The sequence below is a fragment of the Anastrepha obliqua genome, chromosome 5 (assembly GCF_027943255.1).
Source record: "Anastrepha obliqua isolate idAnaObli1 chromosome 5, idAnaObli1_1.0, whole genome shotgun sequence".
Lineage (NCBI taxonomy): Eukaryota > Metazoa > Arthropoda > Insecta > Diptera > Tephritidae > Anastrepha > Anastrepha obliqua.
The window spans coordinates 74949405-74977044 of NC_072896.1; the positions used below are offsets into that span (position 1 = coordinate 74949405).

The 27640-nt window shown below is 39.7% G+C and overlaps 1 protein-coding gene across 1 annotated transcript; it reads left to right on the forward strand.

Moving 5' to 3' along the window:
- On the forward strand, positions 1 to 27640 carry LOC129248833 (uncharacterized). The gene is made up of 4 exons (XM_054888445.1): positions 1 to 299; positions 383 to 801; positions 21682 to 21818; positions 27375 to 27640. The coding sequence occupies exons 1-4, from the start codon at positions 291 to 293 to the stop codon at positions 27638 to 27640; spliced, it is 831 nt and encodes a 276-aa protein (XP_054744420.1). The 5' UTR covers positions 1 to 290.

Consider the following 27640-nt stretch of genomic DNA (forward strand, 5'->3'; position numbering starts at 1 on the left):
ATAATGGTCCAAAGAGGACCAAAAAAGGCGAACGTCACTCTGCTGAGGAAGCGGCCTTGCTGGGTAGCAACAGAGGCAAGAAAAAGGCAGCCAGTGCCAAAAAACAGAGGCGATAATGCCACACGCTACCCTAAGCAACAATAGAAGGCAACTCGGATGCCTTCAATTAAACCTCCACCATGCAAAGGCTGCCTCGGCTGAACTAGCAAGGAGGTTTAACAAACAAAACTTGGATATAGCTCTAATCCAAGAACCGTGGGTACGTGACAGAGTCATTGAGGGACTCCAAGATGTTAATGGTAAGTTAATCTATGCCAACAATGATCGCCCTAGAGCGGCAATCTTAATTAGCAATAACTTAACCTTCATTCCCATTTCGCAGTTCACTACCACCGATCTCGTTGCGATCTGGACCAAGGTGCCAACAGACAAAGGCGAGCACGAGGTAATCATTGCCTCTGCCTACCTTCCAGGAGATGAGGAAACTGCTCCAACAAGGGAACTTGTAGCCCTAGTCAACTACTGCAAGGAGAACCACCTACGCTGGATAATAGGATGTGATGCGAATGCCCATCATACGATATGGGGCAGCACAAACATCAATGCGAGAGGTGAGTGCCTTCTTGAATTCTTACTTAGATATAATGTATCAATAGTAAACCGAGGCAATGAACCAACATTTAGGAATGCAATAAGGGAGGAAGTACTTGATCTTACCCTATGCAGTCCAAATGTACTATCAGAAGTCTCAAATTGGCATGTGTCCGGGGAAGCATCAATGTCGGACCACAGTCTTATCAGGTTTGACTTAGGTGCTACCTTACCGCACATAACAATTTACAGAAATCCAAAGAATATAAATTGGAATGTCTTTCACTTTAACTTAGAACAAAGTGCTAACTACTCTAAGCATCACCTGGTGCTTAAATCAGAGCTTGAGATGGAGGCAAATGAACTCCACTCAAACATTACGTCTGCATTTCATGAGAGCTGTCAGGAAAAAGTGAAAAAACCACGAAGGGATGTCCCCTGGGGGAATAGTACGCTTTCAAGACTACGCCATGAAACCAGAGTATTATGGAATAGAGCTAAACAAACAGGGGACTGGGTCTCCTACTCAAGAGCTCTAACCAACTTTAACAAAGAATTGAGGAAATCTAAGAGAGCTTCCTGGAGGGATCACTGTGATAAGATTTCAAATCTTCCTAATGCTATCCGCCTCCAGAAAGCCTTATCAAAGGATCACTCAAACGGCATATGTACCCTGAAAAAGCCAGATGGTAGCTACACTAAAAACCCAGAAGAAACTAGCCAACTTCTACTGGACACCCATTTCCCGGGATGCCATGCTTTACATGAGTCCACAATGTTGGTAGAACCTACCATTGATGCTGACAGAGAGGACCTAAAGCTGGCAAATAAGCTATTCCATGAAAATCGGGTACAATGGGCTATATCTACATTTAGCCCATACAAATCTCCTGGACCTGATGGGATATTCCCTTGCCTTCTGCAAAAGGGAAGCCAATACATTGTCCCTACTTTGTCCAGACTATATAAAGCAAGCCTATTGCTAGGTTATATCCCTACGAAATGGGCTGAGGTAAAGGTCGTATTCATTCCAAAGGTAGGGAAAAAACCCGAACAATTGCCTAAGTCATACAGACCGATTAGCCTCAGCTCATTTTTCCTAAAAACAATGGAAAAAATATTGGATCAGCACATACGGGAGAATAACTTGGTTAATTTCCCACTGCACCAACTTCAATTTGCCTACCAACAAGGTAAATCTACTGAGACTGCAATACACAGTCTGGTAACCATTATTGAAAAAGCTATTGAGTCAAAACAAATCGCACTTTGCGCTTTTATTGACATAACAGGAGCTTTCGATAATACGTCCTATTAGGCAATCAACAATGCCCTATCTCAAAAGGACGTACCTAAACCCATCAGACGATGGACTATATCGATGCTGAAATCCAGAACGATCAGTACAGAATTAGGAGGAAGAATAAAGTCTATCAAGGCCACAAGAGGTTGCCCGCAAGGGGGAGTACTCTCTCCTCTTCTGTGGACACTAGTAATAGATGAACTTCTCCACAAACTGAACAACCTAGGATTCCACACCCAGGGCTATGCTGATGACCTGGTAGTATATATAGTGGGCTGGCATGAAGAGACCATCTCTAACCGCATGCAACAAGCCCTCAACATAATCAACAAATGGTGCACTGACAAAGGGCTCTCTATCAACCCATCTAAAACTGCGCTAGTGCCGTTCACCAGGAAAAGGAATATCAACATCAAATGTCCTGTCCTGAATGAATCGACTCTACAACTCTCCACAGAGGCGAACTACCTTGGTATCAACCTTGACAAAGCGCTTACCTGGAACTCGCATCTTGAGAAAGTTACTGTAAAAGCCACAAGGGCATTCTATGCCTGCACAAGGCTTTTTGGTAAAACATGGGGGCTCAGCCCCAGAATGACCTACTGGACATTCACTACAGTTGTTAAGCCTATAGTCACTTATGCTTCCATAGCATGGTGGCCCAAAGTTAAGCAACGAAAGGCGGCAAGCGATCTTAATAAATTGTACCGCCTCATCTGCATCGGTATAACAGGAGCAATGAAAACATGCCCAACTGACGCTTTGGGCGTGCTCCTAGGTATACCACCGCTTCCCATCTTAATTGAAAAAGAAGCAAGATTGAGTGCCTTAAGACTAAAAGGCAACGCCGATCTTAAAAGTGGAGATATGAGAGGACATCTAAAGATCTTAGAAGACTTTCGACACACTCCTATACTACACAGGGTGGATACAATATCTCCCAAACCCATTCTCTACAGAAACTTCCGAATTATTATTAATGAACGAACAACTTGGAGAACTAATTCTATCAATTTCAAGCCTGGATCTCAATTATGGTTCACTGATGGGTCCAAGCTGGAAGATGGTAGAGCAGGGGCAGGAATCAATGGGCCTAAATTTAAAAAATCGATTCCGATGGGACTCTACCCAACAATATTCCAGGCAGAAATACATGCCATTGAAATATGTGTGAGAGAATGCCTTCGCAGGAAAATGAGAGGTACTCACATCTATATACTCTCTGATAGTCAAGCGGCTCTAAAAGCCCTTCTATCAACAACTATCACCTCTAAATTGGTAAATGATTGCCTAAACCTTCTCAACATGTTAGGAAACCTCAACACAGTAAATCTAGTCTGGATTCCGGGACATGAAGGGCATGAGGGGAATGAAATGGCTGATGACCTCGCAAAACAAGGAGCAAATATGCAACTTACTGGTCCTGAGCCTTTCTGTGGACTCACGAAAAGTCACATTAATGAATTCCTCAGGAAATGGGAAGAAAGGAAATTTGCTGCACACTGGCTAAATTGTGCCGGTCAGCGTCAAGCCAGACAATTTCTTAGTCCCAACAAAGGAATATCAGACAAGCTACTCTCACTAAACAGAGTAGATCTGCGTCTTCTAACAGGATACCTCACAGGTCACTGCAGCCTGAGGTATCATTTAAATAACATTGGTCTATCAGAGACCAATGTCTGCCGCTTTTGCGAAATGGATATAGAAAGCTCAGAACATGTGCTTTGTGAATGTCCTGCGCTGGGCAGACAAAGACTTCACCACCTTGGTGGTATCGTAGTATCTCCATGTAATCTTTGGAACAACAAACCCACAATAGTGCTAAAATTTATAAAAAGCCTTAAACTCTAGGGTTACAAAATAGGTCTTGCACAATAGATCAACTCTGGTCGCAGTGCGTAATGGCCTTCTAATAATAATAAGGCCGCAGTCAATGCGGTGACTTTGGGATTGATTTAAGTCCTTTCTGCAGAAACTGTTTGAAGGACGATAAGGAATCATCTTAGCATCTTTTTTTCAGCTACTCTGCTCTCGTCAGGTAAAATTTCAGGGCTCTCAATTTTTCGCTACACCAGCGGATATTTCGAGTTTAAATATCACACATCTGCTGAAATTCATCAGTGGTTTGAAACGGTTAGTGCGAACGTAAATCCCCACTGTTGGTCGTCATCCTCTAATCTAAAGCCCCTTCTTCCTTTTCTTACACTTGCCTGGTTCCTTCTCTGCTCCTTTCTCCTTCCTTCCTAGTTTATGGTAACACAATGTACAAATTTTGGTTTTTGTCCAAGTTAGCCCCTCTCAAGGGCAGCCATCCATCCTAACCTAACCTAACATATAACAATTTTTCAAGCGTTGGGCTTATAAAAAGAAACACTGAAAATTTCAAAGATCCATCGACTCGGAGACTGGTCCGCAGTATTTTTGATTACGCAACTGTAATTTGGAGTCCATGCTATGACTTTCATTCTCGATGGAATGAAGTAATCCAGAAAAAGTTGTTTACATTTGTGCTCAATAGACTGTATTGGTTCATTGATGCCTCCAAAGGTATGCCTGCTTACCAATCAAGAATTGCTTTAAAGCCCATATGCCAACTTTAACATTACGTTGTCACATACCATTTATTGAGTCAACTTATCATAGAGAAGTGCGTACGCACACAATGAATCTATTACTAGAACTAGAACTAGAAGTGTAACTCTTAGGCTGGAGAAGTACTTGGATTCAATTGGTTGGCCCATCTGGTGTCGGTTAGCATAAGAAAGAAACGGTTCGCGCTTTCTAAAGCCAATCGCTAAACCCATCGCACCAATCAAGAAGAAGAATTCTCAGGCTTGACATCACATTTTTTCCGACCCTACGCAAATTTTAAATTGAGTTTTTTTGAATCATATATTTAATGTACAATACATATTTTTTTTCATAGCCGCTGGCCATAGTAGCCAGTGCTTTAGCTCTTTAAGTGGAATAATTATTTATAATTGTTACTCTTTTAATAAATAAATATTTTTTTTTTATAATATAATATCGTATAGTAACGTAAAACTTAGTTGGTATTGCTTTTTATTCTTGTAGACTTAACAAATAAGAACAAAAAAACATTGAAAACATGCAGAACCCAAACAAGTTACGGAGAGACTCATGAAAAACGACTCTACCACAAATGACTGGTCAGATGGCAAGCAATCGTGGCATACACTTTTCTCCAACGAATCATCTGTTGAACTGTTTCCAAAGCCTAATCGATGGAATATGCAAAATCGGGACAATTCAAAATCAATAAAAACGGAACGAGGATCAAAACAAGCCGAAATAATCTGTGTTATATTAGCATTTGTTAGGTTCAATTGCATCGAATTTTCAGGCCCTGTACTCGTATGTTGCTCTACATGTAATTTATTCATTCTGAAATACGCATATTTTGTTATAAAGGGTGATCTATTTAGAGGTATCGAATTTCAAATTGAAATAAAACAACAAAAAATCAAATTGATTGGGGAATCTTTATTATATTTGTGTAGAATCATTCATGACAATAATTTTTTAAAGATAATCCCTTTCAAATATTGAACGGAACTGCATCTTAAATCGCAAACACTAATTTTGAATGACTCGTTGGAGGGCTTCGGTCGATACCTCCTGAGTAACTTTAATAGTGTTGGCTGTCACTGCTTCAATTGAAGCTGGTTTATCCACAAAGCATTTAGACTTTACAAATAAAAGTCCAAATGTGTGAAATCATACAATCTTGGTGACCAATCCACTGCTCCGAGTAAATCCATAGTTTCACGGGTTGTATCACAAGTAGCGCCGTCTGCCGTCTTGTAGGAATCAAATGTTATGGAGATTACGGGCTTCAATTTCCGCCATCAAAAAGTCGTTTATCATGGCGCCATAGCATTAGCCATTCATTATTATATTGGCGTCAGCCTCGTTTTTGAAGAAATATAAGCCGATGATTCCTCTAGCCCATAGGCAGCACCAAACCATTGTTTTCAATGCATGTAATGACTGTTCTTGAATAGTTTCGGGTTGTTCTTCAGCCCAAATATGGCAATTATACTTATTGACGTAGCCATTAAGCCAAAAATGGATCTCATCGCTGGACAGTTATGTATGTACAACATAAGTTGCCCTGAGCGCGCGATGAATCCTTTTCACAGAGCGGCAATTTTTGTAACACAATTGCACGATTTGTGTCATTCCATGATGAAATGTTAATGAATTCTGAAAAAAAATGATGTATTTAGCTTGACAATAATCACGCGTGATCTGTCAAAAGAACTCTATTAGAAAAAGTACCTCCAATCGGATCACTCTTTATCGAAATGAACGCGTCCAAAAAGTTGTCATTGCATTTGCTCTACATTTCCTTCGTTTTCATCACCGTATTCTCTAATACCATGAAGATACTACATACTTCCGAAACCTCAAAAATTTTAAACGGAGAAAATATTGTGGAATGGATATGAAAATATTAATGAACTAGCGCGCGTAAGGTAATACGTTTCTGACAGTTCCGCGCGAAGATTGAGTTCCTCTATATAGAGAGATGTTTAGCACATAGGTGTAACTGTGAGGTTACCGACCGTTCGCAGATGACATCGCCGTACTCACAATTGACTCACACCCCCATGTGGTCTCCCAAAAGCTCCAGGAACTTGATAAAAAAACTCATTGGTTGAAAGAGTAGCGCGTCAAGCTAAACGAGACAAAATCTTCTCAAGCCACTTTTACACAAAATCGAAAAACTCGTTACTCGTTAAACTCAGTAATATAATCATCCCCCCAACTTACGTCACCAAATTACTCGGTATGCATCTTGATAACAAACTTACATATTGTCATCAAATGGAAAGCTCTAGGAATAAAATTCAGAAGCCCTTATAGGTTAATACATCGAAATTTTCATGGTTATCTCGAAATTTAGTTCTCACTTTTCTCAGCTATCTTGAAACCGATGTGGGCATATGGCGTTCAACTTTGGAGCCCTGCAGCTAAGTCGAAAACCCTCAGAATGATCTCAAACGCCCCTTATTATATCATAAATGCATAAATTCATTGTGATCCCAAAGTACTCACAAGAGTAGAATAAATAAGAAAATACGCCCCAACTCTGGACTCTAATCCAATCCAACTTAAACTCACTTGTCACAGGAATAATGGCAAATGCCATAACCTTCACCAGACTCAAGAGAAAGTTTACAACAGACTTTATATGATGATAAGTTAGTATAGTAAGGTATAATATTATTTATCATAAAACTAGTAAATGGTTGCAATGTTTTTTTCTTAAATGAATGAACTAGCGCTAAGTAAAAATATTGTTTAAAAAATAGATCGCAATAAGAAAATGGATTTAAACAAAAAAAAAAAAAAACAGATGGGCAGTACCATGAGCCTTCGAAAACGATATTAAGGAACTCGACTTATATTTCAGCGATGTAACAGGTGGCGCGAAAGTAATCCTCCTATCAGAAAATGCTATAAATTTTGCGATTGGCCCCTAATGTCAGTTCTGTTTTGACATTTGTGTAGTAAACACATGCAAAATACACGTTAATAAACAATGTTACGCTACACTGCTCCAGAACGCGGAATATTGCTGACTATTTATTTGACCAATAATCGGTCGGTGACTTTGGCACAACGTGAATTTCGTCGCAGATTTCCTCGCCGTACAACGCCTACTGGTGAAACACTGCGACGTTTAGCCGCTCGCCTCGAAGAGACTGGCACAACACGAGATGCTGCCAGGCGTGGCAGACCCCGGAGTAGCCGTTCTGCAGAGAATATTGCTGCTGTAGCCGAGGATGTCATGGAAGCGCTGTCGACATCGACCAGATGACGTGCCACGCAAATGGGTATCAGACGACGGTCTTTACAGCGAATTTTGGTACAAGATTTGAAGATGTTTCCGTACAAAGTCCAGACGGTGCATCAGCTGTTAGCTGTTGACCGCCAATCGCGTCTAACATACGTTCAAGCCATCCTTAATCACCACCAAGTGGAAGATGATTTTTCATCAAAAATAATCATGAGTGATGGGCCCATTTCCATCTTAGCGGACACGTAAATAAGCAAAATTTACGCTTCTGGGGCACTGAAAATCCGCGTGTAACCCACGAAGAGCCATTACACCCGCTCAAAGTCATTGTATGGTGTTCTGTTTTCGCTGGAGGAGTCATCGGACCTTTTTTCTTCGAAGACGTCGCGGGCCAAACGGTTACTTTGAATGGTGAGCGCTACAGAGCAATGATCAACAAGTTCTTTTTGGCGCAACTTGATGAATTGGGATTGGAAAACATGTGGTTCCAACAGGACGGTGCAACGACACACACTGCACGCGCCACAACCGATATGCTGAAGGATGTATTTCCCGGACGCCTAATCTCCCGTTTTGGCGATTTGCACTGGCCAGCAAGATCGCCTGATTTGACCGCTCCAGACTTATTTTTGTGGGGCTTTTTGAACTCGCGGGTTTATGTCAACAAGCCTCAGACTCTTGCAGCTCTTAAAGACAATATCCGTCAAGAATGTGAGGACCTATCGCCGGAAGTTTTGGCCAAAGTGATGGAAAATGCCCTAAAAAGGGCTCAAATGGTAATCAACTGTGGCGGCGCCCATTTACATGACCTCATATTCTCGACTTGATGTAAAAAAAACTTAAAGGCCAAATAAAAATAGTCCACAAGAAGAATCAAAGTTTTTCATTTTTTTTTTAATTACAGCCAAAAAACATCGCAAGGTTACTTTTGCGCCACCAATTATTCGAACATTAATGGCCTTGAAAATATAGCAGTTTAAAGAATACTGTTATATGCGAGGTGGGCGTAATAGTTGGTGGAATCTGTGTACTTCAGGCAAACTTACATACCATAGTTGAGCTTCTAGCTCAATTTTTAATATTTATAATCAACTTCTGGGGGAAACGCTCCCACTGTGTGCCAGTGATACTACTAGCAAGCCACTGGCACTCGACATGGTACGAGCATGAATTTTACAATTTTCAAGTTTACTTTGCTGAAGAAGCAACCAACCCAAATACTCTGCAACGGAAACTGAGACCATTATACACGTACAGTGGTTATGGTACATATATTTAGTATACGCATACATACATATATACTAGTAAACAGATAAGTGCGCTAGTGCATGCAATTGTTTTTTCATACTTGCGTGAGAAGCCTGTAGGAAAAATCTTAACAAGTTAATTACAATTCATATTCACAAAGAGAGTTTATCAAAAAATGCAGTATAATCATTTTTAGCAACTAATAAAGTGGTAGTCTTTTTTATTTATTTATTTGAAAGAGTAACAACTAATTAATAATTATTACACTTATAATATTACAGCACTAGTTACCAGGGCCTTCGTCTTATTGCTAAAATGAAGAAGATATTCTAATAGAATTTAAAAATATTTAAAGTTATTGCCAAATGCATGACTGATGGTACTCATGTTCATTCGTACTAACATGTGTGTGTAACATACATATATACGCCCATCGTATGGACGATTAAGCGCCTAGATGAACGTCCGCATATTCACTAACGAACATTTGCACAAAGTCACTTAGTATTATTTACATACATATATTAAAAATAATATATAAAAGAAAAAAAATGGTAGTCTATTTTATTTTTATTTTATTACATAAAATACTATTTTTCTCATGCAAATGTGGCACTGTGGGACCAATAAATGTTAATGTTGACCAACTACATATGTATACTCGTATATATGGCTCACAATGGGCACAAAAAGTTGAATGAGCGAGCTACTTTACCCTGAGCATAAATACACAATATTTTAATTAGGTTTTGCACTTTTCAAAACTCTGTGTTTTGGGGGGGAAGATAATTGTATTAGTGTGTATTTTTTTTATGCGCTCAAGGTCAGTATAACAGTATTTATTTTTCGATATTTCGATTTCAATTAGAAGTTATCTTCAGGAATGCTTGGCTTTGGCGGGAAGATCATATTAGGAGTAATAATGTCGTCTAATGGCACTTAATGCAAAATTTTGTAAAACATTCAACGAAGATTGGTGGACATGTTAAGTGTTTTGTCATTTCAGTTATTAAAAGTGAAAGGTGGAGCAAAATTAATCTTCTAATTGAATACCGTTTTAATGAATCCAAAAAAAAAGTGATTTTCAAAGAGATGGAAATTTTTATTTTAACCTTTATGCGCTCCATTGTTTGTTTGCTTCTATACTGCAGCTGTCTAGTTTACGAGTATCAAATATGATTGACGCACGATATCATTTGCAAAAATTATTTACAATACAAAAACGTAACCTCTTAACATATAGAGCATTTAAAAAGACTTTTTCAGGTTCACTATTTTTATTCAAAATACGACTCTTTACTTACAATTGGGGAAGCTTGTAGGCTACTAATCTTAGATTTCTCTTTTAAGGGCAATATCGCTATTCTTTCGGATAGCCAAGCTGCAATCTAGGCACTGGATTCAGCTACAACAGCCTCCTTGGTGGTGGAACAAAGTAGGAATAGCCTTTCCACCTTGAGGGAAAATCATGATGTTACCTTAATCTGGGTCCCGGGACATCGGAACATGGAAGGTAACGAAAAAGCAGATGAACTGGCAAGTTGGGGATCTGCCATGAATAACGCTCTTGCATAATCGGTATTCACACCATTAGGTGTAGTCACGAGTACAATTTCCCTAAAATACCTCCGAATCGCGGATTGTAAGTGGAAAGACCAGACGAAATGCAAAATTAGCAGAACGTTATGGCCCACCACCAACAACCTCCAGTAATCGTCGGCATTAAAAAGCACGAAACGACGGGACGCCTGGAGACTAACGGTAGTCACAACTAGCTTTTGGTCTATCGGAGAACAAGCAGCCAAAATGGGCATCCCGCACATTACATACTGCCACAGTTGTAAACAACCAGAGAAAAAGGAAACAATCTTCCACTTCCTCTGTGAGTGCCCTGCCTTATGGAAGGATAGAATGTTAACCCTGGGCAAACCGCTGTCCGAGGGTCTCGAACAACTGTCTGGTTTAGATGTCAACAACCTAATAAGGTTCTTAAATCACACAGACTGGATATAGTCATGGTGTAAATAACCGTTAAACAAGTTGGTAACGAGGATGTGTCAAAAAATGGTGCGGAAGCGCTAGTTGGATCCTGGATGAATCACCACTCTAACCAACCAACGGCTCTTAATAATTATATCTCATACGTTGTTCTATCGTATAAAATTTTACATGTGACTGCTTGACAAATGCCAACGGTGATGTAAAAAAAGTCACTGTCTAGGAATTAGTCACTACTCAAGGATGATTGAATACAATATAGTGTCTTCTGATTTCGCTGTGTCGGCAGGGCACTGCATTGTCATTGGTTTGTTGAGTTTAAATCTCACAAATCAATCTCACAATTTAAATCTCTTTGCTTTGCTCATTTATTTTGTATAGGAAAGGATCTGACATGACACTTGTCTAAATCGCTAAAAAGAAAGAGTAAGTTTGGGGAAGACGTCCCCTTCAGTACTCAATAAGCCTTGTTCACTTCTGATACCTAGGCGTGTACTTTGGAAATACTTTTAATTTTTTCTACTCCACGAAACACAGAATTTAACATTAATATGGCATTTACAATAAAGTAAACATTTAAAATAGAGTCTCATTCTTCTAATCCTGATCTGACCTATAAAGCCTGCCAATATAAAATATATTTCTGCGGCAATACTTGCCAGCTCAACTTTCTGCACTATTAAAAAATATTTCTACTTCTCTTTTTTGCTGATATGTCAGGTTTCCTGGAAATTGAAAGGCTCTTACTTCAATATATATCAAACGTAATATCGGGTGTTTTTTAACTGCATGAAAACTACGATTGAGAATGACAAACTATGTTTACTTTGGGTTCAGTAAGGTTTGGAAAGTCATCATGAATCGTTAAACGCCAGAACAAGGCTTCTAAATTGTAGAAATATAGAAACTTACTTTGTAAAACAAAATTTAAAAAATCTGTTCGCGAAATTATAGAGCACTGCCGGCATCATCGGTCCTTAATTCTGTCGAAATGAAGAAAGAGTTGGCGTTACGGCAACAGAAGGCTGAGCGCTATCGGCCAATGTTGATTGAATATTTGATTCCAAAAACTAATCTAGTAAACCTCGACGATATTTGGTTTCAACAGGACAGCGCAACTTGCCATACAGCGTGCTTAAAATCTGTTGATCGAAGAACCATCTAACTCGAAGCCACGGCGCGTTTATACCGGATATCATATTAAAAAAAATGCCTTGAAATGATCTACCAGATTATTATAAAAAAATGTTTTCCAACAATATTTCTGTTTTGTATAAAATTTTTTGGTTCTTAAGTTCCTCAAAACACCCTATGCAAGCTAATTTCGGGATTTTCCCGATCTGAAAAATACCGTGATCCTGGGATTGGGATTGGCATCCCTATTCGTCACCAAAGGCACTAGCAAAGAAAAACATTTTCGAATTTACTCGAGATGTTTAAGCTACTTCCAACTTGCGCTTTAAAATTCAAAATTCAATGAACTATAAAACTGCTTTCCCCAAATATTTTTAAAAATTCTGGTTACAAAGTTTGTAATTTTGATGGACATTTTTTTAACTGGTTTTTTCGTCTTAATTTGCACAAAATATGAAACTTGAACTTACTGCATTTTTAAAGGAGAACAAATTGTGCTTGAAGAAAACGAGGGTTGTTTTCATACCCAAGGCAGGGAGGAGGGGTCACGACTCGGCCAAGGACTTTAGGCCTATAAGTTTTACCTCATTTATCCTAAAAGTGTTTGAGAGATTGATTGATTATCATATCCGAGAGCACATCGAATCCAAATTATCTCCAGCGCAACACGCTTACCTGAAAGGGAAATCCATGGGATCAGCCTTACACGAGGTCGTAAGGACTGTGGAAAAATCTCTGGAAGGCAAACATTTCACTTTGGCGGCCTTCATAGATATAGAGGGTACTTTTAACAACATCAAGGCGGAGTCAGTTATCACTTAGATAGACTAGAGGTGGAAAGACCTATAAGGGTGGGGTTAAGGTAGTAGCATACGCCGACGACTTGGCCCTGATGGTATCGGGACCGTTTCCCTCAGTTATGGCTGAGATTTTGGAAAGGTCACTGGCTGTACTCGGTCACTGGGCTGCCTCATATGGCCTCTGAGTAAACTCTAACAAAACGGAGCTGGTGCTATTTACCAGAAAATATATACCTCCACGCTTTCGATTTCCCAAATTAAACAACCAAGTTCTCCCGCTCCATTCGGAAGTTAGGTATCTTAGAGTGATACTTGGTTCCAAGCTCCATTGGAAGCTACACATTGAAAATCGGATAAAGAAAGCCAGTATAGCTTTCTACTCCTGCAAATATATGTTCGGTAAGAAATGGGGACTCAGGCCACAGGTCGGCCTGTAGATGTACGACGCAGTGGTTTTGGTAATTTTAACCTATGGAGGCCTGGTTTGGTGGGAAGCTCTTCGGAAGGGCTATAATATCAGTAAACTTGGGAGGGTGTAAAGGACTGCATGCATTGGCATTACCGGAGCATGTAAAACTTGCCCCAGTGTTGCCCTGAATGTCTTTTTGCACTTACTTCCCAACGACTTTTCCGTCATTGCCATCGCAGCTCAAAGAGCACTCGGATTCAATCACTCAAGGGGCATGGTAGCATTTTTCGGCAGTTAACACTGTATTTCTCAGAGCTTCGGACATATCTCTCTATCCGCAAACTAGAGTTTGAGAGTCGTGCTAGAGTAGTCTTTCCAAATAGACAGGATTGGATCGAGGGGAAAACCTGCACCGAAGCTTGCCCCTCTGTCTTCACTGACATTTCCAAGATGGAATCGAGAGTCAGAGCGGAGGTTTTCTTTAAATCAGCAAATTTATATACCTCCTTTAAACTGCCAACCACTGCTAGTGATTTGCAAGCAGAAGTCTTTGCGATCTTGGAGGCTTGCAAAATGCTTAGGGAACGTGGGAGCGAGGGATATTAACATTTTCTCGCATAGCGAAACCAAGATTAATGCTCTGACGACGCCATGGTGCATAACGAAATTAGTATATTCCTGTAAAGAAGAGATCAAATTTTTTGGGTGTGTAGGTAACATTTCTCTGATCTGGATTCCAGGACATAGGAACATAGAGGGAAATGAAATTGCTAATGAGCTTGCCCGGAAGGGGACTGAATTTGCCTCAGAGTCCTCCTACCCGGTCATCGGCATCCCCTTGACAATTGTTAAAAGGGAACTGCACAAATTATTTCTCAGGAAAACGCAGAAAAGATGGAGCTCCTCAATGCGATATACGAAGGACTCAGAAAGTTCTTTGGACTCCACGCCATTCAATTTCCAAACTTGTAGCTGTGTTTACCGGTCATTGGACGATCGGCACATAGGCGGAAAAGTTAGGTTTGCCATTTAACTCCATTGCAGAAGCTGTGGGGACCTTTCAGAGAAAGAGACTGTAGACCATTTTCTTTGTAAATGTCCAGGTTTGGCAGCTAGATGACTAAGGTCACTGGGTGCTCCTTTCTTCGACAGCCTGGGGCCATGTGCCAACCGAAATCCAATCAATCTTCTCCATTATATCAACAGCTCTGGCTGGCTGTAGATATCTACCTGTTGGAGGCCTCATAATGGTCGCTTCAAGCAGAACTAACAGCGTATTTGCTAAGGCCGATGACCTTAATATCATCGGCATACACCAACAATTTTATGCTCTTTTAAAAAATTGTGCCTGTGCGATTAAGTTCTGCGGCTCGCACGATCTCACCCTGCCTGAAACCTCGTTAGGTACCAAACGGCTCGGAGAGATCCATCCCAATTCTGACGGCGCTGCAAGTATTGACCAACGTCATTCTGCATAGCCGGGCCAAAAGATCAGCCCACTCTAAAAACATATAAAGAATTCATGCAGTGTTGAATTTGGGGGAAGGATAAGGTCTAATGTGATAAGTCCTTACGTTTTTGTACCACCGAAGGAAGTATAGAGTCTCGTACAAATACGTGGGATATGGCATTTAATGTATTAAAAGCAACACCATGAGGATTGATCATTTAGAAGTTTCGATTCTTCATTTAAAAGTAGCATTTTCAGGCTACTCCTAAAACTACTTTCTTTATCTTTTTGTCCTGTCTTCACGACAAATCTTCATAATTAAGTCATTCGATCCCAAGAGTGGTCTAATGGAATTGCTCGAATGTCCGAAATTTGAAACATGAATACCTTTTTCGTGTAAAAAAATTTTCCAGACTGAGTTCTGTAAATTATATCAGTTCTGTGTGTGGAAAAGCGATGAGTCACGTACTAGAGCAGCCAGCCACAGTTCCGCATGCATTGCAAGAGCATCGAATCAATGCCATGGTTTTCCCCGTAGGGTGTTTACACTGTATGTATGTATATGTTTTGTGTACGCACACAGTTGTTTGTGGTTAAAAGCGTTTCGAGCAAAATAGTTAAGTGGCTTGGGAAAGGATTGTCAAACCAGAGAGGAATAGCGCTGTAAATGCCAATGCTTTTGAAGGGGACCGGACGAAAGTGTGGTGCCGAACGGAAAAGGGAAGTATTGCTGTAAACTCAATAAATGCTGATACAGAAGTTTCCGCTGATCTGTTGCGGAGAGTTAGCGCCGAGTAGTGCATCAGCTAAGCGCACCATGGAATAAATGGAAAAGGAAAATTTGTAGTTATATGAGAATAAATAGGTGCACAAATACAAACGAATAAAATTTGAAAATCTGAAAATTGCTTAGCGTCCGTTTTTGGAAAGCTATTGCGAATTTGCGTGTGCTGTTGGCGTTTTGGGTGGACAAGTGCTTTTATTTGCCGATCAATTATTTTTTATTTATTTGTATGTGTATATGTCAGTATTGAAGTGATGGTATGTCTGTCGGTACGTAAGTAGACAGATGCATGTATGTACAGGGTCCAGCACGCTAAATGTAACCAATTAAAAATACCATAAATTTAGTTTGGAAAACTACTTTTATTCAATTCAAAGTAAAAATTTTGTGAAAATAATACAAAATTAAAATCAATTTAATTTTGCTCGATATGACCCCATTTTGTCTTGACTATGGTCTTGAGACGGTCCAGAAACGAATCGCAATCTACCTGAAATCGCGGACAATAACTCTTTTCAGCGCCTTTTAGTTCGGACCTTGCTCTCCAAAATGGCCCAAAGAATTGGGTTCCATTGTGGGGACGTTATGAAGTTCGTTGTTTTTTAGCCATACTTGATTCACTTGAGCTTTGTGAGACGATGCTGAATCCTGTCGAAACGTTCATGGTTTGCCACCGAAATGCTTGTCTGCCCAGAGCTTCAAAGCAACCTCTAAAATACCTCCCCGATAGTATTTCGCATTTCCTTGACGACAGGCTCGATGAAAACGATTGGAGAGCGTCCATGTGCGGTTACAACGGCCCAAAGCATTACTTGTGGCGGTTGCTGCCTCCTGGTGGCCAATCGATTACTCAAATTCTCGTATGAACGGTCCGTCAAACAAACCCTATCGTTTTGGGAGTTTACAAAGCAACTCCTTCACTCTCTCAAGTCTGACTTGTTGCTGCTTTGGTGTGATGGCATAATGAACCTTTTGGATCTTGTTAAAGCTTGTCTTTGGAATCATTTTTCGGTATACGACGGATACTACAGTCAGATATTTTCAGTTCATTCGCCATTTGATTGGCACTTCGTCAGGAATTTCGCTCAAATCGCTTATTCACATTTTGAACCATTTCTCGTGACGTTGCAGTCTTTTGACGACCAGCTCCATGACGTTTCGCGATGCTACCAGTATCATTGTAACGCGTAATGGTGCGATAAATAAAAACTTTATTTACTTTAAGGTGCTCGAGCTCACCAACTATCGCTGGTTGTGATTTTCTAGCCAAATATAATGCAATCGCACTATTACGTTTGAATTCCATTACTGATTTTCTTTTTTCGCGCTAACTTTCGGAAAATGCTTCCGCGCGATTGTAAACAATACTTTGGACTGTCATTTAGTCAATTAAGAGACAGCTGATGTTGGTTAAACTTCGAGTGCCGGACCCTGTATATACATACATATACTTGTATGATGCATAACTGTTGCAGCGCATTTTTAACACGCACACCCTTGTACATGTGTGCATATCGCTATTTGTTGTTAATGCTGCGAGCGCATTGCGAATCGAATGGCTTTCCAGCATTACAAATATATTTGCAAATCGTGTAAATCATGCAAATAAATTTGTGGTCAACCTAGCGTATGGAGCAAGTAAATGAGTGAATGAATGAATGAATGCAAAAAATGTTGAGTTTGCAATTTCGTTTTCCTTCGGTGTAGATGCCTGATTGAACGAATTGAACGTTGGTTGGTTAGCTGCATAGATGATTGAAATTTGCTTTATTTGGCCAATCAGTGCTGAATGCTGAAAATAAAATGTACTTTTTGCGAGCGCAGCGTTGCACCACTATTTTGTTGGACAGTTTGTGTTGTTTTGGCTTTGTAAATTTCACGCCAAATTGAGTTTGCAAATTTGGGCGCAGCGAGTGGGGTGAAACTCAGCTTGCTTGAAATTTCAACAATAACTGTAAATGCACAAATTCGGTTAGTTATGATGCTGTTGCTCTTCGCTTGGGCTCGGAGTGATGCGTCAAAATGCTGCAATTTTTTCATGCCTTGACATTTTCGAAACTAATAACAATTAAGTAGAAAACGAAATCATTCAAATTACTTTTAACTGCTTATGCACTTCGATTTTTTTGCCATTTAACACTTTTTTGAGCTTTTATCGCTCAATTTGAATGTCAGTTAGAACAGAAGCTTATAAATGCATCGCACAATCGAACACACACTTTTGCATTCTCATACGCATCTCAGCAAATACACACACAAATGCGTCACATACTGTTTTGTATGTGTGAGTGTATGGTATATTCGATATTTTGCCGCTTTACTTTGATTTGAAAGCTCTACAGCAGGGTAGCTGTAAACAGCTGTGCAATGCCAAAGTTCCAGCTGTTCGAGTGTTGTATGAAACTTTTAATTGATTCAAATTTAATTGAATTGAGTTTGTGGTGTAAAAGTTTGTCCTAACATAATTTGCACTCTATTACGTATGTATGCACTAACACGCTCACACACGAACACACAAACACGTACTTATTGTAATTGCTAAAAGGTAAACATAAGCTCGATATTTCCTTACGCACAGCTAAACAATTAAAAGTGAATATACCCGTACATACAATCAATTGGCTGGCAAACTTGTTCCACTGCCGCAAAATCGGTTGGTGAAAAACTATCGATGGCTTCATTTTGTGCGCCACTACCAATGTTTTTTATTAGTACTATCGATACTATAGTCTAAATACTTTTGTTTACACTAGCGGTGCACTTTTACGGGAAAGAGAGGAAAAAGTGTGAAACGATTGCAAATATGGGTATGAGAAAATTAAAGCAATCAATCAAAGGTAATGAATTATAATTTCTAATTTATTATAGAGAAATAGTAATAGGTGGCCGACTGGTAACTGGCAAGTTAAAATTTCAATGGTGAGAAAAATTTCCTTATTTGTATGTGTATGTTTAAAATATTTATTTGTTTATTCATTGGAGGAGAAAGAGTTTGCCAGAAATCTTCTTTGTCCCTGTCCCACGTGGAATCCCAGTAGCTTTAGATATTTTGGCTCATCGTTCTTGAATGAAGAAGTTGATTTGAAGACCGACTATCACTTCCACCTATCTACCTACCTACCTTAAATAGGCAGTTCTTATCTGTTAAAGACCACGGCGAACCAACTAAGGACTATGATTTGAGAGTATGCACCTGAAATGACTGGTCCCTTAATGGTGAGGGTGTCTCTGCCCAGCTGGTTGACGTATTCGTAAGAATCACTGCCATTAATGAGATGCGACGGGCCAAGCTATGACCGCATCAAAGATAGATTTTTCAACATCTCGTTCATTTGCGCCCACGTCCCGACAGAAGGGAAGGACGATGCGATCAAAGATTGCTTGCATGTACGCCTGCCTGAATATGGAAACCCTGCAAAAATAATACGGCTATGCAAGATGACGTTGTTCAACACCAGCAGCGACGTCAGAATTGGGTAGGTCCTTTCCGAGCATTTTGATACCAAACGAGATTTCAGACAGGGTGCAGCGCAAACGTGTGACTTCTTTAACCTGATACTTGAAAAGATCGTGCGAGCTGCACTGGTATTAACATTCAGCCTTAAGAACCACGTTGTTAGTTCTGCCTTTTCCAAACTGGATAAAGAAGCAAAGCAAATGAGTCTGAGAGTGAACGAAGACAAAACGAATTACTTCCTGTCATCACTGTTGCCACTTATAAGAGCCTTGGTTTATCTAGGAACCAATATTACCTATGAGAACAATGTCAGGCTTGAAGTCCAACAGAGAGTCTTTCTTGCCAACAAGTGCTTATTTGAACGAAGTAGTCAATTAAGTAGTAAATTCTTCGGTTTTTCGGTGATTCGTTCAGAATCCAACTAGCAATTCCGCACCACTTTGTTGCCACATCATCGTTACCAACTTGTTTAACCGTTATTTACAGCATGACTATATCCAGTCTGTGCGGTTTAAGAACCTAATTAGGATGTTGACATCTAAGCCAGACAGTTGTTCGAGACTCTCGAACAGCGGTTTGCCCAGAGTTAACATTCTATCCTTCCATACGGCAGGGCATTCACACAGGAAATGTAAGATTGTCATAGTTTGCCTCAGAGCGGCCCCACAGAGAGTGCCTTGCGTTAGTGTCACACCCGACTAGCAGGCTTTTGCTCTTAGTTTCAAGTACAAGTCGACGAGCCGCCTTAGGCGGTGCTGGCCGATCAAGTGCCATGTAGATGCAAAGAAGTATTATGCCAACACCATCAGCAACTTCCATCTCCAATAGTCGGATGGGATTAAAAATGTATTAAAATGTTTTTTAGTTACAATAGAAGATCTGGGGTTACCTTGATTTTGTTTGTAGAACAGGTTATGGTTATTTCCGCACCCAGAGCTCCTGGAATAATGCGATGTGGATGTCCTCCTCCGCCAGGAGAACGGTTAGGTTGTCCGTTGCAGTCCTTGGGTGCTGCAGATTTATCTGGACAACCTTGAGACCTATGCTTACTGGTCATTTTACAATTTACTGGTGTCGTCAAGCTGTATTCCCCGATGCTGCTCGTTAGCGCCATCGGTTTTGATAGAAGAATGCCCGTGAGAAAGAAGGATACGCTGTTTTTTTGCGGTGCCTTCGCTTTTATGATGCTCCAGTCAACCATCGGAAAATTGCGGTTATGAGCTTGCAGGTATGGTATCAGCTGTTTGGCTTCGAACTCTATGCTCGGTATCCAGATGCAAGATCTCGGCCATCGGGGGATCTCGCTGGTGGGGATTGGTTTGAGCCCCAAACTTACCCGGACGTTCTGGATCTGGATAGTAAGTCTTCACTCGACGAACAAGACTAATAATGCCTGATTCCACAATGCCCATCGTCGACACAGTACAGCGAATAAAAATACATCGGCTCCGTTGGCTGGGCCATGTCGTCCGAAACGCTCCTGGTTTGAATGTATTCGATGCGGTACCAACTGCCGTTAGTATTTTAAGCTGAAAAAACATAAAGTGCTTTAAATTTGTTTCCGCAATACATTGTCAGCAATTTAATTTTCACCTTGCACTTTACCATTCAACAAACAATTATTTTTACAGGTTTTTTCTTATTACGAGTATCCGAGGCACATTTTTCCGTGCAATGCAAGCAGATTAAGCGAAGAACGACAGTTTTCACTTTTGCACCTCGTTTATTTAAGTTTTAATCTCACTCCGCCTCTTTGCGTGTGTGTGTGAGGCTAACAGTACAATACCATAAATTGAAAAAAGCAACGAAAAAAGAAAAGAAAAAAAATTCAGGAAGAGAAAACAAAACTCAGTAGAAAGGAGCAATGCGAAGTGCATAATTTAAAATTTTTCTGTTGCAATATGTATTTTCTTACCGTGTTTTTCTTTAATTAACGCAATTTCAACGCGCTCAACTACTACTGGCCGGCCGCTGCCCGCAACTTGCATTCAACGTATATTTCTACACAGACCAACGACCAACTACAGCACCACTTCCACCTCCTCTCTAGTGCAACCAGAAACATTATTCGTTTATTTTATTGCGCCGCTAAAAAACACATTTTAAGCAGATAGCGAGAGAAAGGGTGAGAGACTGGGTGGCAAATGGCAGCGCAGCGTGGAGATAGTAAATGTGAAAGGAAAAAATTGAAACTTTACCGGCGCCGAGTTTAATTCATGCGCAAAAATAAGAATAATTTATACGCACTTACTTAAGGTGAATTACGAGTTAAATCAATTAAAATGCCACAAACAAAAAGCGAAGGAGAAAAAAATTTAATTCAGAAAACTATTACACAAGAAAAGACTCGCCGTGTCCGCCACATTACACAATTACGAAAAGGGGTTTGGGATGTTTGCCACAATTTAAGTGCAGTTGGCGCGCTAGCTGATTATATTTGTACGTGAATACGATACGGTTGGTCCAGTGTTCCATATCCATGACGGATATTGAGCAGAAAATGCTAGAAAGCGTGTTTTTCTAATAGCGTGACATCAGACTTTTTTTCTTGCAAGCCACCTGCCGTTTTAATGCTTAAAACTGTCATTTATTTGTAGGACAATGTCAATGCGCACGCCACTGATTAAAATTATCCACAGACTAATCCTTCTAACCAACAAACGTATCCCATTAAAAGCAGATATGCAAATACTCGGTGCCACTTTATTGAGAAAAAGAGTGGTGAAATACCTGGGAGCGTGGCTATACTCAAATTAGCCTACTGGGCGCATATAAATAATGCTGCGACAACAGATGCCAAAGAAAGCGGCTTATTAAGTAAGCTCAGGGCAAACCTTGAAGATCCAACTCAGAGCAAGCAAAAATTTTAATGGGCACGACGAACTCTATGTATTATTTTATACGGATGCTAAATATGGGCATATTCGCTAGGGGTGGAATGCCGGGGAAAAACTTTACAATCGGGGCAACGCACTTGCGCTCTCAGAGTGGCTTCTTCATACAGAACAGTATCAGAAGCAGTAAGTTTAGTTATAAGCGGAATAATCCCTATAAATTTTGTAGCACAAGAGTGCAATCGGAGATGGGAGGCAAAGTCTCTGACATGAGATTTCGAACGCTCACATTTTGGCAGGCAAGACGGAACCCTGAACGGTACGGCAGATGGACAGCGACAATAATACCCGATTTAAAAAGTGTGCACGGCGAAGTTAATTAGTACTTCACACAGTTATGGCCCGTACACGGGTCCTTTCGCAAGTTTTTGCGGCGAATGGGAAAGGTGAACCTACAAAAGAAGAAGAAGAAAAGAAGAAAAATGGAATGTCTTCGCAAATTTCGTTGTGGATATTATCCGAAAAGAGGCATAAGCTGGAAATTTATGCTGGACGCAGGGAGACAAGTGAATGTGTCTTTCTAAGGACATCGTCTCGGACCGCTACCTCGAAGCAATGCGAAAGCAGTCCGCTGGTTGTGTGAAAACTCCAAGACAAGAGAATTGATGTTTTTAGTAGAGTACCCGCACACGTATGGTGCGCAGGCATTTATAACATATGGTAACCTCACCGTCAAAACAAAAAAAGTAAAAAAAGGATTGTTTGTAAAGTCGGTTTACTGATGATAGTTTAACGTCATAAGAAAATACTGATGGAATGGTTGCATTTTTCAAAACAAAATTTTAATTTTATTTGTTTGATAGATATTTTGTATGGATATATAGAAGGAGGTAAATGGAATCACAATGGATCAAGTTACATTTACACAAACGTGAAAAATGACGAAACATTTATCAAATTCATGAAAGATATCTTCAATTTCGATTATGCAACAGACATTAATAAGTCAACAACAGTAAGAGGCACCATCATCGATTTGACTTTTTCAAGACATCTTACACTCGAAACACTTCCTTTCATTTCCTACTTTCCTCATCGTCCTATTCTTAACAGAGAAATGCTTCATTACCATGCACACAGGAAGAAGGCATATGCAAATACAAATATGTGAATTTATATATGTACATATGCGCATATACTTACATATATATGCTCACTCAAGTAGGAGAGAGCCAGGTGTCGAACGTTGCCGAATGCGGGGGCCGATTGTGCTCTTTGTCGTTCATTCCGCGCTTTCTTCGCAGTTCAAGCAAGGTAACGGCGCATGAGCAAGATAACGACGCATTTTTTGGTACGTGCAGCCGGCTGCATCGAATTATAAGACGTTATCACGTCAAAAATTAAAACTTACATGACAAAGTAGGGTATCAGCTCGGCCACATACGTAACCAATCATGCTCATGCAAATTATGTGGAGTTAAGTAAATGCCGCTTTATTTCGACGATGAAATTATTTAATAACTCAGAAATAGAGGATTTCTTATAAGCTGCATAGGATTACAGGAGGAGTTGCAAAAACAATTCACTTACAATAAATTTTAAACTACGTTTTGTGAATGAAGAATCTAAGCCCAATGAATTTAAGAGCTGGGCTCCAATCGTCGCATGCGTGAACGAACTGTTTGTCACTTAAAAAGTTAACGCTTACACCCCTTTGTTAGATGTATGTCCGAGCTTCTTCTCTAATTTGTGGTGTACGCCTTGATGTTTTTCAGCAAATGGAAATACCTGCAACTTTATGCCGCCTCGGGCATATGACTTTTTATGAAGACAAAAACTCTTCATTTCAGAAATACGTTTGGAAGATCGCTTTAGTTTGCCGTTGCGCCACCGCTATTAGAAAAAAAAACGTTTTCTATTATTAGGGATTTCATGCCGGAGATTTGAACCTAATACAATACCGAATGGTAGACATGCACCAACTTAGTCGGACAGAGTGGCGAAAACATGATCCTTAACTGGATGCTTAATAATTCGTTGAAATTGTCAATTATCAGAAGTGCACCAGGACCGACGTGTGCAGCTATTCGCCTAAAAAGAAGAATCGTTCGTAAATATTATGGCTGCCCAACTCCGTTCTGAATTTGCCTTAGCCCATGCAAGTCTTTTTTCAATGTGTGATAATAGGGGAAGCGGTTATTTCAATGAACTCCGGAGTTTAGGTCTTCTGCACGTCTTCGAACCATGTCTTTGGATACATTAACACCACTCTTCCTTAAACCTACATCAGTTTCAAGCAACGATAAGTTCGGCTTTGTCACAAACAAATCAAAGGCCTTCTGATCTTGCTTTGGAGAGGCAGTTTTTGGGCCTCATCAGGTGAAGTCGTTCAAATTTTTCTTTGGTGTATTTTCACACCCATTTATTTATGACCCCACACATAGGATCACTCCTTCAAATGGTTTTTCATACGCGGAACTCATTTTGTAAAAACACCGTACGCTCTCTAAATTTTTCACAAAACTAACAAATTGCGCAACGGGTATAGAGAAAAATAATATGCCTATTTAGCAGCATTTTCGTTTTTTTATAAAGCAATTCTAAGTTTGAATTTTACCGGTCACGCTTCCATTAGGCCGACTGTAAATAAAATTCATTGTATCAGTCAGTTTCTCGCTGACTTTCGTTCACTCGCTATGAAGCGCCTTGTTTTGAATCATTTTTATAAAATAGCGCGTAAGAATATCACAAAAGTTGAAAAAAGACAGAAAGAAGTGAATAAATTCTATTTTCGGGGAAAATACTCACAGATGTTTAGAGTTTTGTAATTCAAATTTAGTCTGCGTCATGAATTTCTCTCAAATCGCTTCTTCACATTTTGAATGATTTCACGTGACGTTGCAGTCTTCTGATGACCTCCTCCATGACGTTTCGCGATGCTACCAGTATCATTGTAACGAGTAGTCGTGCGATACGCAAAAACTTTATTTACTTAAAGGTACTCGAGCTCACCAACTATCGCTGGTTGTGATTTTCCAGCCAAATATAATGCAATCACACTATTACGTTTGAAATCCATTACTGATTTTCTTTTTTTCACGCTAACTCTCAGAAAAATGCTTTCGCGCGCTTGTAAACAATACTCTGGGCTGTTATTTAGTCAACTAACAGACAGCTGATGCCCGTGCATCGATTGCTTGAGCGGTCTGCAGTTGGTAACATTCGAGTGCCAGACCCTGTAGTATATTGTAATAATTTGCCCGCTTTCCAACTGTTTTCTGTACTTTAAAGCTACTTTTGACGAGATAACGTCTTATAATTCGATTTAGCCGGCTGCACGCACCAAAAAATGTGTCGTTATCTTTCTCATTCGTCGTTATCTTGCTCATGCACCGTTACCTTGCTTGAACTGCGAAGAAAGCGCGGAATGAACGACAAAGAGCACAATCGGCCCCCGCATTCGGCAACGTTCGACACCTGGCTCTCTCCTACTTGAGTGAGCACATATATGTATGTATATAAATTGACATATTTGTATTTGCATATGCCTTCTTCTTGGTAATGAACCATTTCTCTGTTGAGAATAGGACGATGATAGAAAAAGTAGGAAATGAAAGGGAGTGTTTCGAGTGTAAAGTGTCTTGAAAAAGGCAAATCGATGATGGTGCCTCTTAGTGTTGTTGACTTATTAACGTCCGATGCACAATCGAAATTGAACATATCTTTCCTGAATTTGATAAATGTTTCGTAATTTTTCACGTTTTTGTAAATGTTACTTGATCAATTCCATTGCGATTCCATTTACCTCCTCCTCTATATCCATACAAAATATCTTTCAAACAAATAAAATTAAAATTTTGTTTTGAAAATTGCAACCATTACATCAGTATTTTCTTATGACGTTGTCACGTTAAACTATCGTCAGTAAACCGACTTTATAGACAACCTCTTTTTTTTACGTATGATACCGTAAAACAAACAAAATATAAAACTTTTTCAATATATTTCTTTTAATATGTCGTACAGTGAAAGAGTTTTTTTCAACGCTTTATTAATTGATACAATAAAAGGTTAATGTTGCCAAATTTACTTACGAGCTGAAACTCCACCATAAATTATTACTAAATTTACAAAACCTAAATCTATTCCATCAGGAATGTTCAAAAATGATGTTTTGCAATAAAAAAAAATAGCGAAATAAATAAGTTTTGTCTATGCAAGTGAAATCTTACCAGTTTTTGTTTTGTTTTTGTAATTAATGTGGCGATTTCATAAAAAGCGATTATCAGCTAATCTGACAAAGTGCAGACCAATTTAGAAAAGCTAAATTTACTGCACCACTTCGTGCACTTTAATAGCAGCGCAGATTCTCTCTGGCTGCATACCAACATTCCAGCATTCCACAGCTTTTGCACTTAATATAATGCCATATACATACATACGCGTACTTAAGTGTGTGTAAGTGTCTACTGTATGCATTTACACACATATCTAAATCCAGACGAAAATGCTTCGCGAATTTAATTATGTAGATTTTGCTGGAATCGCTGCACGGCTCACAAACTTGCTAACAATTTAACTCAATTTGCGCTCGACGGCGGACAGAGTTGCTGACTTGTGATCTATAAAATGTGAGTGTGTGTGTAAGTAGGGTGTGAGACTAGGCAAGCCGATTGGAAAACTAAATGAGTGAATGAATGAAGGAAAACAGATGAAAGTAAGGTGGGGTAATTGTGACAAATAAGTATATAAATGGACGCTGCACTGAATGGGTGAATAACTGAGCGAGTGCTGCGATTGTTGAATGTGGACAAGAGTTTGTGCAAGTTTTCGCATGTGAGTGGCGGCTGGCCTTGGAGTGAAGTTCAAGTTTTCTTTGTTAAAAAAAGGAAAATATTTGCACACATTTACCAAGTTCGTGCTTATCTATAATGTTTGTTTACTTAAATGAAAATCTTTAATGTAGACGAACTTTTTGCGAAACGACAGATAAAGAGTGAAATTGCGGATGACTAAGTAAATACTGTATACTGGCATATCCGGTAGTCGTAGCTAAGTGTGTTTGTGCGTAATTACAAGCTGCTTGGCGGAGATTTCGTCACCTACGGCAGACAAGAAATTAAAAGTATATTCGCAAAGATTAATAAAATGAAATGAGAAAATGGGCGAAACTCATAGAAAAAACCAAACATTTTAATTACGCTGTCTAACACTGGTTACTCAACACGCACGAACGCTAATAATTATGAAAGGAGATGCATACAGAATCAACTTTGTCGAAAACATTGCTAGTCAGGAGGATGTGAGTTTGTTTTTGCGGAGGGTTCAAATTTCTAACTTTCCGGCGAAAGTGCGAGTATTCTATCTTTTATCTACTTGTTTCGGTTTTTCTCTAATTTAATTTTATTGTAATTCGTAACATGTGGCATCACTAACGCTTATAAGACTTCGCATTAAGCATTAAAATTCGGGTCCTTCGAAACGGATTTGATCGAAAGTCTACTCGGGAAATATCTACTACGCATGGAATAATCCAAAGAGACTGGACAGATCTACTCCAAGTATGCGGTCCCCCTAAAGGCTACTAGCCAACACAGAAAGACCATCAGCCGACTGGAAGATGCTCTACAGGTCTGTGAAGAATTCATCAGCATAACCACAGTGATCTATAAGTTAAAAAAGGAAGAGGATTATGCAGACTGGAATTTGGATTTGGAAATATACAAAGATAAGGTTATGTCAGTACCTAGCCAGCTACGCATATCACGTAATGCGTTACAATCACCGCTAGCAAAAGAGCAGTAA

Excerpts from the sequence above, each read along its gene's own strand:
- LOC129248833 (XM_054888445.1), top strand. Across the intron at positions 802-21,681 it reads TCGGACCACAGTCTTATCAG|ATATGCAAATACTCGGTGCC; the intron begins GTTTGACTTAGG and ends CATTAAAAGCAG. Across the intron at positions 21,819-27,374 it reads CAAAGAAAGCGGCTTATTAA|AGACTGGACAGATCTACTCC; the intron begins GTAAGCTCAGGG and ends AATAATCCAAAG.